The following is a 16114-nucleotide window of genomic DNA, read 5'->3' as shown; positions in this document are numbered from 1 at the left end:
GGACAGACAGACAGACAGACAGTATAATATAAAGAAGGAAGGACAGACAGTATAATATAATGAAGGAAAGACACAGACAGACAGACAGACAGACAGACAGACAGACAGTAGTAATATAAAGAAGGAAGTACAGACAGACAGTATAATATAATGAAGGAAGAACAGACAGACAGACAGACAGACAGACAGACAGACAGACAGACAGACAGACAGACAGACAGACAGTATAATATAATGAAGGAAGGACAGAGAGACAGTATAATATAATGAAGGAAGGACAGACAGACAGACAGACAGTATAATATAAAGAAGGAAGGACAGACAGACAGTATAATATAATGAAGGAAAGACAGACAGACAGACAGACAGACAGTATAATATAAAGAAGGAAGGACAGACAGACAGTTTAATATAAAGAAGGAACGACAGAGAGTTTAATATAATGCAATGAGAAGGTCCAATGTCTTGATTAATAAGAAGAGTCATGGGAAATGTGCAATACAATGCAAAAAAGACTTTAATAAATTCCAGAAGCTCACACATACATAAACAAAACATTTATATACAGTTTTTCTTCACATAATTGGCAAATCAAAGTTAATTACAGAGTATGTAAGAAGCATATTGTACTTCACATTGAATAAAAGTGAGGTTGGTATTTCATAGTCATCTGTCTCCCTTACAGAAGATAAAAAGCTGTCTTCTCCCATGTATGTTTTTTCTGTTTTCTCCCTAAGATCAGTTAAATCACATGATGATTACAGTGCTAAGATGCTCTGTATAGTTCACACTGCGGTTCTACTCAGTAGTAATACATTTCATACCGTAATTACATCCGGTATCTTCTCCAGAAAAGATTTGGATCATTAGGAAGGTATCGTATATGTGCCACACATACTGTACATACAGCTTCGTCTACCAAAGCAGTCTCTTTATAAGACAACCATTAAACATCATGACTATTAACAACAGTGCTAACCCACCAAGCTGTTTATTAGTGTAGTATTGAAGATAGTAATTAAGATCAGGACGTAACAACGATGAATGACTCCAAGTGTTTACACAATGCAGTAGAGGCATATATTTGTGTGGATACCAAACCAGAACCAAAAGGCGTATAATATTGAAAGTGGATTGTAAAGATTATTCTGTCTTCACCTTATTGATGTTAATAAATGTAAACCTGCTGAATGCTGCTTGTACGACCACTTCTCCTTGTAGGTGTTTAATGTTTATCTCTCTTAATTTCACTTGAATAAATAATGCATTGATATAAATAAGTGCACAAAATCAAGTTTTGTCTTTTTTGTTGTTGTTACTTTAAACCAACCAATCAACGGACTGCCTGAGTTTTACCACTTGGAACCATCATTTGAAATATGTAATATTATATCTCACAGGTTAAATCGGCTCTGACTTGTGGGATCTGTCTGTCTGACTCTAGTACACGAAGGTTAAACCATGGTGCTCTACTGTGAATCTGTCTGTCTGACTCTAGTACACGAAAGTTAAACCATGGTGCTCTACTGTGAATCTGTCTATCTGACTCTAGTACATGAAGGTTAAAGCATGGCGCTCTACTGTGAATCTGTCTATCTGACTCTAGTACATGAAGGTTAAAGCATGGCGCTCTACTGTGAATCTGTCTATCTGACTCTAGTACACGAAGGTTAAACATGGTGCTCTACTGTGAATCTGTCTATCTGACTCTAGTACACGAAGGTTAAACCATGGCGCTCTACTGTGAATCTGTCTATCTGACTCTAGTACATGAAGGTTAAAGCATGGCGCTCTACTGTGAATCTGTCTATCTGACTCTAGTACACGAAGGTTAAACATGGTGCTCTACTGTGAATCTGTCTAACTGACTCTAGTACACGAAGGTTAAACCATGGTGCGCTACTGTGAATCTGTCTAACTGACTCTAGTACACGAAGGTTAAACCATGGTGCTCTACTGTGAATCTGTCTAACTGACTCTAGTACACGAAGGTTAAACCATGGCGCTCTACTGTGAATCTGTCTAACTGACTCTTGTACACGAAGGTTAAACCATGGCGCTCTACTGTGAATCTGTCTATCTGACTCTAGTACACGAAGGTTAAACCATGGTGCTCTACTGTGAATCTGTCTATCTGACTATAGTACACGAAGGTTAAACCATGGTGCTCTACTGTGAATCTGTCCATCTGACTCTAGTACACGAAGGTTAAACCATGGTGCTCTACTGTGAAGCTGTCTACCTGACTCCAGTACACGAAGGTTAAACCATGGTGCTCTACTGTGAATCTGTCTATCTGACTCTAGTACACGAAGGTTAAACCATGGCGCTCTACTGTGAATCTGTCTATCTGAGTCTAGTACACGAAGGTTAAACCATGGCGCTCTACTGTGAATCTGTCTATCTGACTCTAGTACACGAAGGTTAAACCATGGTGCTCTACTGTGAATCTGTCTATCTGACTCTAGTACACGAAGGTTAAACCATGGTGCTCTACTGTGAATCTGTCTATCTGACTCTAGTACACGAAGGTTAAACCATGGTGCTCTACTGTGAATCTGTCTATCTGACTCTAGTACACGAAGGTTAAACCATGGTGCTCTACTGTGAAGCTGTCTACCTGACTCTAGTACACGAAGGTTAAACCATGGTGCTCTACTGTGAATCTGTCTATCTGACTCTAGTACACGAAGGTTAAACCATGGTGCTCTACTGTGAAGCTGTCTACCTGACTCTAGTACACGAAGGTTAAACCATGGTGCTCTACTGTGAATCTGTCTATCTGACTCTAGTACACGAAGGTTAAACCATGGCGCTCTACTGTGAATCTGTCTATCTGAGTCTAGTACACGAAGGTTAAACCATGGCGCTCTACTGTGAATCTGTCTATCTGACTCTAGTACACGAAGGTTAAACCATGGTGCTCTACTGTGAATCTGTCTATCTGACTCTAGTACACAAAGGTTAAACCATGGCGCTCTACTGTGAATCTGTCTATCTGACTCTAGTACACAAAGGTTAAACCATGGCGCTCTACTGTGAATCTGTCTATCTGACTCTAGTACACGAAGGTTAAACCATGGCGCTCTACTGTGAATCTGTCTATCTGACTCTAGTATACGAAGGTTACCATGGCGCTCTACTGTGAATCTGTCTAACTGACTCTAGTACACGAAGGTTAAACCATGGCGCTCTACTGTGAATCTGTCTATCTGACTCCAGTACACGAACGTTAAACCATGGCGCTCATCTGTTTAGTCCTATAGTGAACAGCTTTTGATTATGAACAGAGCCTTTCGAGTCCCTTGTGATTGTGGCTCAAAGTATTAAAGTCATCCTCTCTATTATGAGGTACAATTCCCTACTGTCCTACGGTGGCAATCAGCAGACACGGTCCTCCTGGTCCTGGTAAATCACCACAATGTGGTGTTCCAGCCCAGTGGGCCATGCATATTAACACCAGCCACACTCTTCCCTACTAACACCAGCTGTGGTGTTCCAGCCCAGTGGGCCATGCATATTAACACTAGCCACACTCTCCACTACTAACACTAACAGTGGCACTGTAAGTGTATGGGACGATACGAGGCGATCATTGACATAAAGGTACATAGACCCATTTGCAGTAGGTCTAGCTTGCAGCATTATACATTGCCAGTCAGTATATCCACGAGCCGAAAAATAGCAAAATCAATGGATTAAAAAGCAAGGGAAAAAAACTAAATAACAACAGACATCAGGTATGTAAACTTTAGTCAAACAAGGAAAAAATAAATAACAACAGACACCAGGTATGTAAACTTTAGTCAAACAAGGAAAAACAACAAAATAACAACAGACACCAGGTATGTAAACTTTAGTCAAACAAGGGAAAAAAACAAAATAACAACAGACACCAGGTATGTAAACTTTAGTCAAACAAGGAAAAAACTAAATAACAACAGACACCAGGTATGTAAACTTTAGTCAAACAAGGAAAAACAACAAAATAACAACAGACACCAGGTATGTAAACTTTAGTCAAAAAGAATCAATAAATATAAACATAGTCAACTCTGTGATAAATATACATAAATACATATAAACATATACTTAACAGAATAAAGTACAGAAGAGCTGTTCATTGTATTTGTACTGTATGTTTTTTATACATGGGGGTGGGTCATATCGTGAGTCATCGTCTCGGAGATAGATATAATAAGAGATACTGTAAATGTGTGGCTTTCTATAAAGTATTTCAAACCTCCTACAGGATTCACAAGGAGAGTTTTGTCAAGTTTCAGGCAGGCAACAATGTGTCTTCATTTCTGTGAAAATTATTCAAGTTCTACTTTTTTTTTTCGGCAAACAGAAATTAAATAAACCAAATTGACATATTCCTTTTTGTTGGTTGGTGTTTTGAGGATGTAGAGACTGTATAGTATGAGATTTACCTCTTCATCTGTGCCTTCCTCCCTCTCTCTCTCTCTCTCTCTCTCTCTTTCTCTCTCTAGGTTACTGGCAGCTAGAGATTGATTTTTATCCTGTGGCAGCGAGTTGTACCTGAGCCACAGAGTGTGTCATAGAGTGGTGGTTTCAGTGCCGTCTCCTGTAATATAGAGAGACAGACAGATATAGGGAGATTGAAGTTACAATATAATCCAGATCTGAGAAGTCTAATCTGTAGTAGCTGTTAAAAACTCTATTACACTCGAACGGTGAATAAAAATCTCTAGATCATTTGTATTCAATAAGAGAGAGAAAAAAAAGCATTCTTCAAGGTACAGCTGACAATCAGGTACGATTTCCTTGAAGAATGCTACATGTGAGCATAAGCTTGTGCATTTTACTGTGATTATCAGAGCATGCAATTCTCTCCAATAGATTTAGCTCCAAATGTGTAATTACATCCACCACCCTACTGCAACACTTCGTTTTAACCCTGAAAACAGCATTTTGTCTCGTACTTTAGTCCTTACTCTGGCATCCCTTCAGTAGGTCTTCTGATAGGTACAGGTCTGACATTCACGAGGTCTGCGCCAAAGCTACAAAAGACACATCTGCCGATATCTGAATCGTCATGTTGAATCTGACCTTGTGCTGCTGCTTACATTAGGCCTACCTACAGTATGCATATTGATTATAGAAGCAAACGCCTAAATCAGCTGGTAAGAGGTGATACAACAGACCTCCCCCCGTCCCGTCCGTCCGCCCATCCCCCATCTACTGTCTACTGGCATCACAAGTCATTACAGCAGCTTGGTTAGAAGTTTGGGAAATTTTCCATAATTTTTACAACCCTACCCTTATTGAAAAAAACCTATGAATAAAAATAAATAAAAACACAAGTTCCAAAATCACGTTTTCACGTGATTCTCTACATGTGACAACATGTACAGAAACATGTGAGAACATGTACAGAAACATGTGAGAACATGTACAGAAACAAGTGTAAATATAAAACGATACATTCCAAAAAAACATGTCAAATCATGTGATTTTCCACATGTGCTATATCATGTGGTTTTTCTGTAAGGGTTAGCTATTACACTTAGCTAGAGTGATTGTTTTAGGTAATATATTGTAAATTACAACAACAACATAATCACATCTGCCATCCTTTCAAATGTTCATGTTCTGAGATCATGTCAAATGGTAATATCTATGTACAGTATGTTAAGTATGAATATGTTAATGGCCTTGCTAGCTAAGAAAACACACAAACCACAGGAGGTTTTGGTCTGACATCAACAACTGACCTGGTATGCACTATGGCCCTGTGGAATATGGGACAAACAAAAGAGCATATTGGCCTCATTGCTGTTGCATATTCATGCCCGTGTCTGAGATCACTCAGCCAGCCAGGGAGGTTGCTCACTTGATCTGCCACAACTAAAGCACAGATGGAGACAGAGGTTTCCCGCACGTCACCGGGGGGGATTGACCTCTAAATCTACCGGCTGAGAACAGGGAGATAGACAGAGATAAAAGAAAAGGAAGGCAGATATGAGGGAGGGAATAAAAGAGAGAAGGGAAGCTAGGGAGAGAGGAAAAGAGGCTATGGTGCACTGAGCAGCATTGGCTCCCACCAAACAAAGCTCTTAAGATATTAAGATACCATATGGTGCCATAAATATGTAGTCTCTGAAGTATTTTTGACAAGCTTCCCTCTTTAGCGCCTACATCCGTAAGTCCCCTTAAACATTCATCTGACCTTCATCTGTAAGTCTCCTGCGTCTCCTATTAGGATGCAATGTGTGCTGTTATATCCTTTATCCTCTGGCTGCTTTAGGTAAGAGGTCAATGGAAGAGGCACGTAAAATCACTGTCTTTCACTTTCATGAACAAATAAAAACATCACAATCTGCTTTATCCTGTATTTTGGACTTTTTGTATTACAGGTTTACGCTCAGGGAGATTGAGCGGTGTCAACTTGCCATATGCTGCTTTTGTTAAGGCCAGGCTGACTTGAACGGATCACAATTGTGAATTCTACACTCGACAAAACATTTTCATTTCACGAGATAAAGAAAAACATGAATGTTAATATTCTGGGGAGCATTAGAGAATTTATCTGAACTGTATCAATGTTAAAAGAGGAATCTATTGGAGCGAGAGTTTAGACAAGTCAAAACTAGGAAGTTGTAGCCAGTATTGTCAGTCATTGGCTATCAGAGGTCCAATAATATTAAAGACCTAGTAACTGCCAATAATATTTAGGTATTGTTATGTTCATTCCTTGTATAATGACAAACCGGGGCGTAGGTTAAACTACTTTTAATGAACATATACGTCAGCTAGAAAACTCCTTATTTAGCCATGCAAGGCATTCTTCAACCACCTGCCCCCCCCCGCCGCATAGCCTGCTGGGTAACGTAGTCTAAATGTTATTAACACGTAACAACACAGGTATTCCTGATTATAATCGTAACGATCCTAAAGGACATTGACTTCCTTCCTCTTTTATCTATTATCTTCTCCCGAAACCTAATTACAGAGATGTTAATCATATTGTATTATGAGTGATTAACCCTTTTATGCATTTAATTAGCCTTTTGAGCTCCAGATTCTCACCAGACCCTGATTTACTTCACGTATAGGCTTTGAATAAGCACACTTAGCTGTCTCATCTAATGCCAACAGGGAGGCCCCTACTTTTCAAACGCTCCAGGTGACAGGAGATTACAATAGAGATAATAGATATACCATCATCCTGACATCTCTAAGGTGGCGCTGGTCTTTCAGTTTGAACAACGCTGTTCCCATTTTACACCAAAAAACATGTGTTTGACAGAATCTGACCAAATATTAGGACCAATAATTACCCCATAAGAAACAGATAATGATTCAATTCAACTCGCAAAGCCTTTTTCAGATTAGCAAGCCCTAAAATACACTAGATAAAAAATAATGATTGAAAAGCTGATTCGCCACATTACAAGGACGGAGGAGAATGGTGATTTAATCATGAATTCATTCAGATTAGCTTAAAGGAGAAGTATTTCTCACTGATGAACAACATAAGTGACATGGAATATATGAAATACACCATTAATACTGCCCCCCCCCCAACATTACACCATTAATACTGCCCCCCCCCAACATTACACTATTAATACTTCCCCCCCCCAACATTACACCATTAATACTGCCCCCCCCCCCAACATTACACCATTAATACTGCCCCCCCCCCAACATTACACCATTAATACTGCCCCCCCCCAACATTACACCATTCATACTGCCCCCCCCCCCAACATTACACCATTAATACTGCCCCCCCCCCCAACATTACACCATTAATACTGCCCCCCCCCCCCCCCCCAACATTACACCATTAATACTGCCCCCCCCCCCAACATTACATTTTTTAAAATCTGAATTTATCTGAATTTTTACTAAAACATTGGATAAATATTTGTGCATATTTCAGGGGGTCTTTTAGTGCAGGGCATAACCAGTATGACTGCAAAGCCATTCTGACAACTTGACAGGGAGTATTACAAACAACAACTGAAGTATATGTTCCCGTGCAGGCTACGCAAGTAGGCTTACGGATAATGTACCATGGGCAGTGTTGCTTTTAAATGGGTTTTAAATAAAAGATTGGTAAGGGAAATGAATATCTGTTCTGTGTGGGTGTCTCTTTAAATTACCATGTACACAACTCATCAGTGGATAGACGGTCATCTGTAAGAACTATGCTACAAGGGATTGAAAATGATAGACAGTAATCTGTAAGAACTATGCTACAACAGATTTCAAAAGGATGGAAAAGCTTCAAGAGGCCACAATGAGGGCAACAAGGCAACCCTCCCCCCCCAAAAAAAATCTGTACAATTCTGTGAAGATTGACAAGTACAAAATTCAAGAATGTTACAGTGCATCAAATAAAATCCATAAAAGATGTATGATAAAACTGCACCAGAATGTGTTATTTTAGATGTGAACAAAAATCATGAAAAACAAAAGACAAAAAAAAACAACATAAAATTTACCAGAAACTAATCCCTGCATTTAAAATCAAATGTATCGTACTGTATGAATGAATCCCATGCTATGACCATTAATACAGAATTAATAAATCCTATGTTATGTATATTAATACCGTCTCTACCACACCATAACGACTACCAATGATGAACCCTAACCTATATTAATACTGTCTCTACCACACCATAACGACTTACCAATGATGAACCCTAACCTATATTACAACACCAAACACCTGCTTTAAAAAAGATCCGTCAAGCTAAGTCATTGAAGATTCTAAGTCATTGAAGATTCTAAGTCATTGAAGATTCTAAGTCATTGAAGATTCTAAGTCATTGAAGATTCTAAGTCATTGAAGATTCTAAGTCATTGAAGATTCTAAGTCATTGAAGATTCTAAGTCATTGAAGATTCTAAGTCATTGAAGATTCTAAGTCATTGGTCTTTTAGATAGAGTCATCTTTTACTTACTCTATCTAGCTACCCCCTCCTCCTATTGGTCCTAAGCCCTCGTCTAGCTACCCCCTCCTCCTATTGGTCCTAAGCCCTCGTCTAGCTACCCCCTCCTCCTATTGGTCCTAAGCCCTCGTCTAGCTACTCCCTCCTCCTATTGGTCCTAAGCCCTCGTCTAGCTACCCCCTCCTCCTATTGGTCCTAAGCCCTCGTCTAGCTACCCCCTCCTCCTATTGGTCCTAAGCCCTCGTCTAGCTACTCCCTCCTCCTATTGGTCCTAAGCCCTCGTCTAGCTACCCCCTCCTCCTATTGGTCCTAAGCCCTCGTCTAGCTACTCCCTCCTCCTATTGGTCCTAAGCCCTCGTCTAGCTACCCCCTCCTATTGGTCCTAAGCCCTCGTCTAGCTACCCCCTCCTCCTATTGGTCCTAAGCCCTCGTCTAGCTACCCCCTCCTCCTATTGGTCCTAAGCCCTCGTCTAGCTACCCCCTCCTCCTATTGGTCCTAAGCCCTCGTCTAGCTACTCCCTCCTCCTATTGGTCCTAAGCCCTCGTCTAGCTACCCCCTCCTCTTATTGGTCCCAAGCCCTCGTCTAGCTACCCCCTCCTCCTATTGGTCCTAAGCCCTCGTCTAGCTACTCCCTCCTCCTATTGGTCCCAAGCCCTCGTCTAGCTACCCCCTCCTCCTATTGGTCCTAAGCCCTCGTCTAGCTACCCCCTCCTCTTATTGGTCCCAAGCCCTCGTCTAGCTACCCCCTCCTCCTATTGGTCCCAAGCCCTCGTCTAGCTACCCCCTCCTCCTATTGGTCCTAAGCCCTCGTCTAGCTACTCCCTCCTCCTATTGGTCCCAAGCCCTCGTCTAGCTACCCCCTCCTCATATTGGTCCCAAGCCCTCGTCTAGCTACCCCCTCCTATTGGTCCTAAGCCCTCGTCTAGCTACCCCCTCCTCCTATTGGTCCTAAGCCCTCGTCTAGCTACCCCCTCCTCCTATTGGTCCTAAGCACTCGTCTAGCTACCCCCTCCTCCTATTGGTCCCAAGCCCTCGTCTAGCTACCCCCTCCTCCTATTGGTCCCAAGCCCTCGTCTAGCTACCCCCTCCTCCTATTGGTCCCAAGCCCTCGTCTAGCTACCCCCTCCTCTTATTGGTCCTAAGCCCTTGTCTACCTACCCCCTCCTCCTATTGGTCCCAAGCCCTCGTCTAGCTACGCCCTCCTCCTATTGGTCCTAAGCCCTCGTCTAGCTACCTTCTCTTTCTATTGGTCCTAAGCCCTCGTCTAGCTACCTTCTCTTTCTATTGGTCCTAAGCCCTCGTCTAGCTACCCCCTCCTCCTATTGGTCCCAAGCCCTCGTCTAGCTACCTTCTCTTTCTATTGGTCCTAAGCCCTCGTCTAGCTACCCCCTCCTCCTATTGGTCCCAAGCCCTCGTCTAGCTACCTTCTCTTTCTATTGGTCCCAAGCCCTCGTCTAGCTACCTTCTCTTTCTATTGGTCCTAAGCCCTCGTCTAGCTACCTTCTCTTTCTATTGGTCCCAAGACCCTTTCTAGCTATCTCCTCTTTCTATTGGTCCCAAGCATCCATCTTTACCTTGATCTTATTTACCATACTGTCTCCATTCCATAGAGCTCCGCCCCGCTCTGCTCTGCTCCGCCCCACTCTGCTCTGCTCCGCCCCACTCTGCTCTGCTCCGCCCCGCTCTGTTCTGCTCCGCCCCGCTCTGCTCTGCTCCGCCCCGCTCTGCTCCGCCCCGCTCTGTTCTGCTCCGTTCTGCTCCGCCCCACTCTGCTCTGCTCCGCCCCACTCTGCTCTGCTCCGCCCCGCTCTGCTCTGCTCCGCCCCACTCTGCTCTGCTCCGCCCCACTCTGCTCTGCTCCGCCCCGCTCTGCTCCGCCCCACTCTGCTCTGCTCCGCCCCACTCTGCTCTGCTCCGCCCCGCTCTGCTCTGCTCCGCCCCGCTCTGCTCCGCCCCGCTCTGCTCCGCCCCACTCTGCTCTGCTCCGCCCCACTCTGCTCTGCTCCGCCCCACTCTGCTCTGCTCCGCCCCGCTCTGCTCTGCTCTGCCCCGCTCTGCTCTGCTCCGCCCCGCTCTGCTCTGCTCCGCCCCACTCTGCTCTGCTCCGCCCCCCTCTGCTCTGCTCTGCTCCGCCCCGCTCTGCTCTGCTCCGCCCCCCTCTGCTCTGCTCCGCCCCCCTCTGCTCTGCTCTGCTCCGCCCCGCTCTGCTCTGCTCCGCCCCCCTCTGCTCCGCTCTGCTCCGCCCCGCTCTGCTCTGCTCCGCCCCACTCTGCTCTGCTCCGCCCCACTCTGCTCTGCTCCGCCCCACTCTGCTCTCCTCTGCCGTATTGTCTGCCCTCACAAGGCCACCTCTCCTCAACTCCCTGGCCTGCATTTATTTATTAGGGCACTTCGCATTTGGCATATCTCTTAGGGAATCATAAGCCTCAGACCAGACACTATCATTCAAATGCATTTTGCTTTGCTCTACTCCTCAAGCTGACAAAGCCTTCAGAGCCTCCACAGTCAAGACACCACTTAATATCTCCAGCACGCAACTGAAATCTGGGATTATTTAATGAGGTCTTATTATTCTGTAGTGGAAACTCTTGGGGGATACGTTTCCTACTATTTCAGGGGAAAGTGAACAGCTGATTGAACCCAAATCAAACACTCTATGTTTGGTTTTCTCTGTCTGTCAGACATGCTAGTTTTTTTTCAGGTGTGTCAATCAAAAAAGCTTAGCGCTGCTTTAATCCGTTGGTCCTCAGCAAATACACCTGGGCAGAGTTCAATTAGTAGCATGGCCGACTTGATTCTCAAGCATGCTATTACTCTGCCACCAGCCTTCTCACTTAAGATTCTCATTTAACACTGATTCCCACCATTCCACTGCCACCATTATACTTTAAAGTGGAACATTAACCCAAATAAGGTTAAAGGGTTTAACAAACATATAATACAAGATAGCAAAGGGAGGTATAATCTGTCTTTTTGGGAAGTAAAGATAGATTTCATTTGAATGAAGTTTCTTGGCCAGACTTCAGTTCTCTCCTTCCTCTCTGAGGTATTCTTCCTCAATATTCAATGCTGATGACATTAATGCACATGTGACTTTTTGAGTGGTTCAATCTCCCGTCTCCCTCCCGCTGCCACCCATCACCCTTCATCTTATCAACAAAGGGACAGTGGTACGGGGAGTGGGAGTGGGAACAATAAGTAGCTTTAGAAAATAAGTTATGAATTACCTGTCTGGTGTGGATTTGCCCAGGAGTCTTGAATCCCCCCTGACAGCTGCACTCTGAGACCGAGTACGGGTCTGAGCTGGTGGAGGAGCACTTGGAGTGCGAGTCACAGCCCACCACAAACGTGTTGTCTAGCGGGAGCTCCTGAATCACGTGGTGTTTATTGGGCGCCATCGGGGTCTCTGGTTTGATTTGGAAGGTTGGCTGAGGGGAAGCAGACTTGTAATGCTTGGCTAAGTCTGGACTGTCAGGTTTGAAGGTGGTCGGCATAGTGGCCCAGTTGTATTTCCCCATGGTCTGCTCATCTAGCTCCACAGGCAGGTCCAGGGTTCCATTAATGTGCTCCTGGCTGGGATCATCAGGCTTGGATTCTTCTATGCTGACAAAGTTCAAGAGGAGGCTCTTAGGGGATCTCTTCTTTTTCTTCTTTTTCTTCTTGATTTGACGGTTGTCCTGGTTGGGCGACACCCACTCGCCGCTCTGCTTGCCCTTCTGCACCACTTTGTGTCTGGGCGTCTGACGGCAGCGCACTAAAGCTGTCACGAAGATGACTAAGATGACGGTCATAGTCCCAGCTATAATAGCGATGACAACAATCACGTATCCGTTGGCTTGGGGTGTGACCTCACTGTCTCCCACGTTACGGTCCAATGGAGTCTCCAAGCTCTTACGTAGCTGCTCTTGAATGAACGTAGCGTTGGATACAGTCTCGTTAATGAACAGGTGAATGAGGGCGATTGCGTGTAAGGACTCCGGCTGGCCCAGGTCTTTGACTTTCACCACTAGCCTGTGTAAACCCTGATCGGCTGAGACTATCTTCTCCTGCAGAGTTATATTACCAGTTGTTTTGTCTATGGCAAACAGCCCTCTTGGTGATTCCCCAATGATGCTGTACTGCAGCTCAGCATTCATGCCAGTGTCATTGTCTATAGCGAATACCCTGGTGACCACAGACCCAGGGCTGGTGGTAGACTGGACCAGATCGTAAGAGTAGTTGGACGAGGGAATAACAAAAACGGGTCGATTGTCATTGACATCCACAACATTTATGGTGACCTTGGCGTATGAAGTGCTGGGTGGTTGCCCTCCGTCTATAGCCTTCACCATAAAAGTGTATGAGCTTTGCTGCTCTCTATCAAACGTGATGTTGGGTTTGATCACACCGGTCTGGGGATCAATAATGAAATTGTCTTTCCCGTTCAGGATGGACAGTGTTATGACAGAGTTGTCACCTGCGTCAGAATCTGTGACGGTGATCAGACCCACGGTCCCGTACAGAGGCAGGTTCTCAGGCACGTAGAAGTTATACTCAGGATGGGTGAAAGCTGGGCTGTTGTCGTTGAGGTCCTGCACTATTAACCTCACTGTGACATTGCTCTGCAGGGAAGTAGACCCATTGTCTCTCGCCATGACAGTGAATGAATACTTCTCCTGCTTCTCTCTGTCCAGGCGTTTGCCAACGGAAAGGATTCCTGACCGTCGATCTATGTTAAACCCATCAGGGGCGTCAGGGCCAAGAGAATAAATAATCTCTGCATTATGTCCGCTGTCTGCATCCATGGCACTGATCTTTATGAGCTGCGTGGATGGATCATTGTTTTCTGGTATGGACAGCTGAATCTCAGGCTGAGGGAAGATGGGAGCGTTGTCATTCTCATCCTTAATTTTAATTAAAACCATCGCTGAAGTGTTCAAAGGAGGCTTCCCAGAATCCGACGCCACGATCTTAATAGCATATTCCCTGGTTGTTTCGTAATCTAGGGGGGCCGCAGTCTCCAGCAGGAACTGGTCATTAAAGACTGGCTTTAACCTGAAAGGAACATCGTGGTCAGTATAACAAGTCACTTTTCCGTTCAGATCAGAGTCCTTGTCCGTCACTGTAATTAGGGCTATTTTTGTGTTGAGAGGAGCGTTCTCCGACAGTAGAACCGTTCCATTTACAAGGTTCATTATGTACCGAGTGTCTATGGACGGAACGTTGTCATTAATGTCCGTTACGTTGACGATAACAGCAGCTCTGGAGGGGGTGGAGCTGCCATCGCTGGCTAGGACAATGAGTTTGTGGACTGGGGTGGCCTCCCGGTCTAAGGGCTGCTTGACAGTGATCAGCCCGGCGGTGCTGTCGATGGAAAAATGCCTCTTGGAGGATGAGGAGATCTGATTAGAGAAGGAGAAGTGGATCTGGGCGTTGGAGCCGAGGTCTGCGTCCGTAGCGTGGAGCTGGGTGACGGAGGTTCCTATGGGGGCGTTCTCGGGGATGTTCACCTCCACCTCACCGTCCTTGAAGACCGGTCGATTGTCGTTGACGTCGGAGATGGTGACCTGGAGGATGGCCGTGCTGGACTTGGGTGGCGTTCCTCCGTCCTCCACCTTGATCTTCATGACGAAGGTGTCCTTCTGCTCGCGGTCCAGGCTCTGCTGGACGATCAGCTGAGGCCATCTGTCTCCCTCTGGGGTCTCGATGATGTCCAGGCCAAACTCACTCACACTCTGTAGAGACAGGGAGATAACAAAGAACACAGATAATTAGTGAGTTTCAGTCATATGTTACTGGACTACATGAAACTACTGTGCTGTCCTGTACATCCCGGACCATGTTACTAATTGCTTTGTTATTCATCAGTGTGGGGACGTATGCATTCATAGCCTGATTTCTGGGAATTTCACATGCACTTCACCTGAAACATTACTCTCTTTTATGACATGTTATACAGTGCTATAGTCTACAAGTGGTCCTGTAAACTGTCACTAGACTCACACAGCTGGTTTCATTGTCCAGAATTAACACGAATAAACTGTAGTTTGTTTTAGCTTCAACAGATATTTGTTCTCATTGCAGCAAAACACTGTTGTGAAAGTTATTTAACGTTCTCAACATATTTCCTTTAAGACTAAATCCAGAGGAAAAGATCCACTTATTACCGAAATACTGTTGGATGCTGAGAGCGAGGTAAACCGTTATGTCCATAACCAAAAAAAGTTTAGCTCTTCTTTATGTTATAAACAAGAAACTGACAGACGGAATCTGCACATATCGTATAATTGTTTATCCCCCCTTGCCTTCCACAGTGGAACTGCTTTGACACAAATTTGATTCAATTTTATCTTACTATCTTGCGTCTACTTTTGGAATTGAGGAGACAGCTCACAAAATGTCAAGTTCATATGTGAGAGAGACAGTTGAAAGTGAAGCCACAGAGATAAGCTTTATGTATTAAAGGGACAGAGAGACTCCACATTAAACAGACTTTCACCCAAGGGGTGCTAAACCAGTAGGCCATAGTAAAGCCTGATGAAAATGAAAACAAATGCATGTAATCCCCATGAGAAACTGACTCTGACTGTTCAAAGTAATTGCCTTCCCCCCCAAAAATGTAGCACTATTATTTATGATTACAGATCAGATATGTGGTAAAGATGGGTCCTGGCATATTTGCAATCGTTTTGATTTAGAGAGGGAGAGGGAGGTGGAGGTGGAGAGGGAGACAGAGAGGGAGGTAGAGAGGGATATGGAGAGGGAGGTGGAGATGGAGGTGGAGAGGGATATGGAGAGGTTGAAGGAGGTGAGGAGGGAGAGAGAGAGAGGTTGGGGGAGGTGGGGGAGGAGGTGGAGAGGGATAGGGAGAGGGAGGTGGAGAGGTTGAGGGAGGTGGAGAGAGATAGGGAGAGGTTGAGGGAGATGGAGAGGGAGAGAGAGAGGTTGAGGGAGGTGGAGAGGGAGGTGGAGAGGGAGGTGGAAAGGGATAGGGAGAGGTAGAGGGAGGTGGAGAGGGAGGTGGAGAGGGAGAGATATAGGGAGGTGGAGAGGGATAGGGAAAGGGAGGTGGAGAGGGAGAGAGAGAGGGAGGTGGAGAGGGATAGGGAGAGGTAGAGAGAGGTGGAGAGGGATAGGGAGAGGTTGATGGATGTGGAGAGGGATAGGGAGAGGGAGGTGGAGAGGGAGAAAGAGAGAGAGAGGG

General features: G+C 44.7%; 1 protein-coding gene across 2 annotated transcripts in view; it reads right to left on the bottom strand.

The window, feature by feature from the left end:
* Nucleotides 1-16114, bottom strand: part of LOC139581769 (protocadherin-11 X-linked-like) — a 387159-nt gene that overhangs the window by 314242 nt on the left and 56803 nt on the right. Inside the window, exons 3-4 of one of the 2 annotated variants that reach the window (XM_071411916.1) lie at nt 12159-14645; nt 500-4588 (exon numbers count right to left, since the gene is read on the bottom strand). In XM_071411916.1, coding sequence (XP_071268017.1) covers nt 4505-4588; nt 12159-14645 — 2571 coding nt within the window. In that variant the 3' untranslated portion in view covers nt 500-4504. Of the gene's footprint in view, nt 1-499; nt 4589-12158; nt 14646-16114 lie in introns of those variants that run through there. The other variant, XM_071411915.1, reaches the window with a different exon arrangement.

The sequence above is a fragment of the Salvelinus alpinus genome, chromosome 7 (genome assembly GCF_045679555.1).
Source record: "Salvelinus alpinus chromosome 7, SLU_Salpinus.1, whole genome shotgun sequence".
Classification (NCBI taxonomy): Eukaryota; Metazoa; Chordata; class Actinopteri; order Salmoniformes; family Salmonidae; genus Salvelinus; species Salvelinus alpinus.
This window is presented reverse-complemented; position numbering and strand designations above follow the sequence as displayed.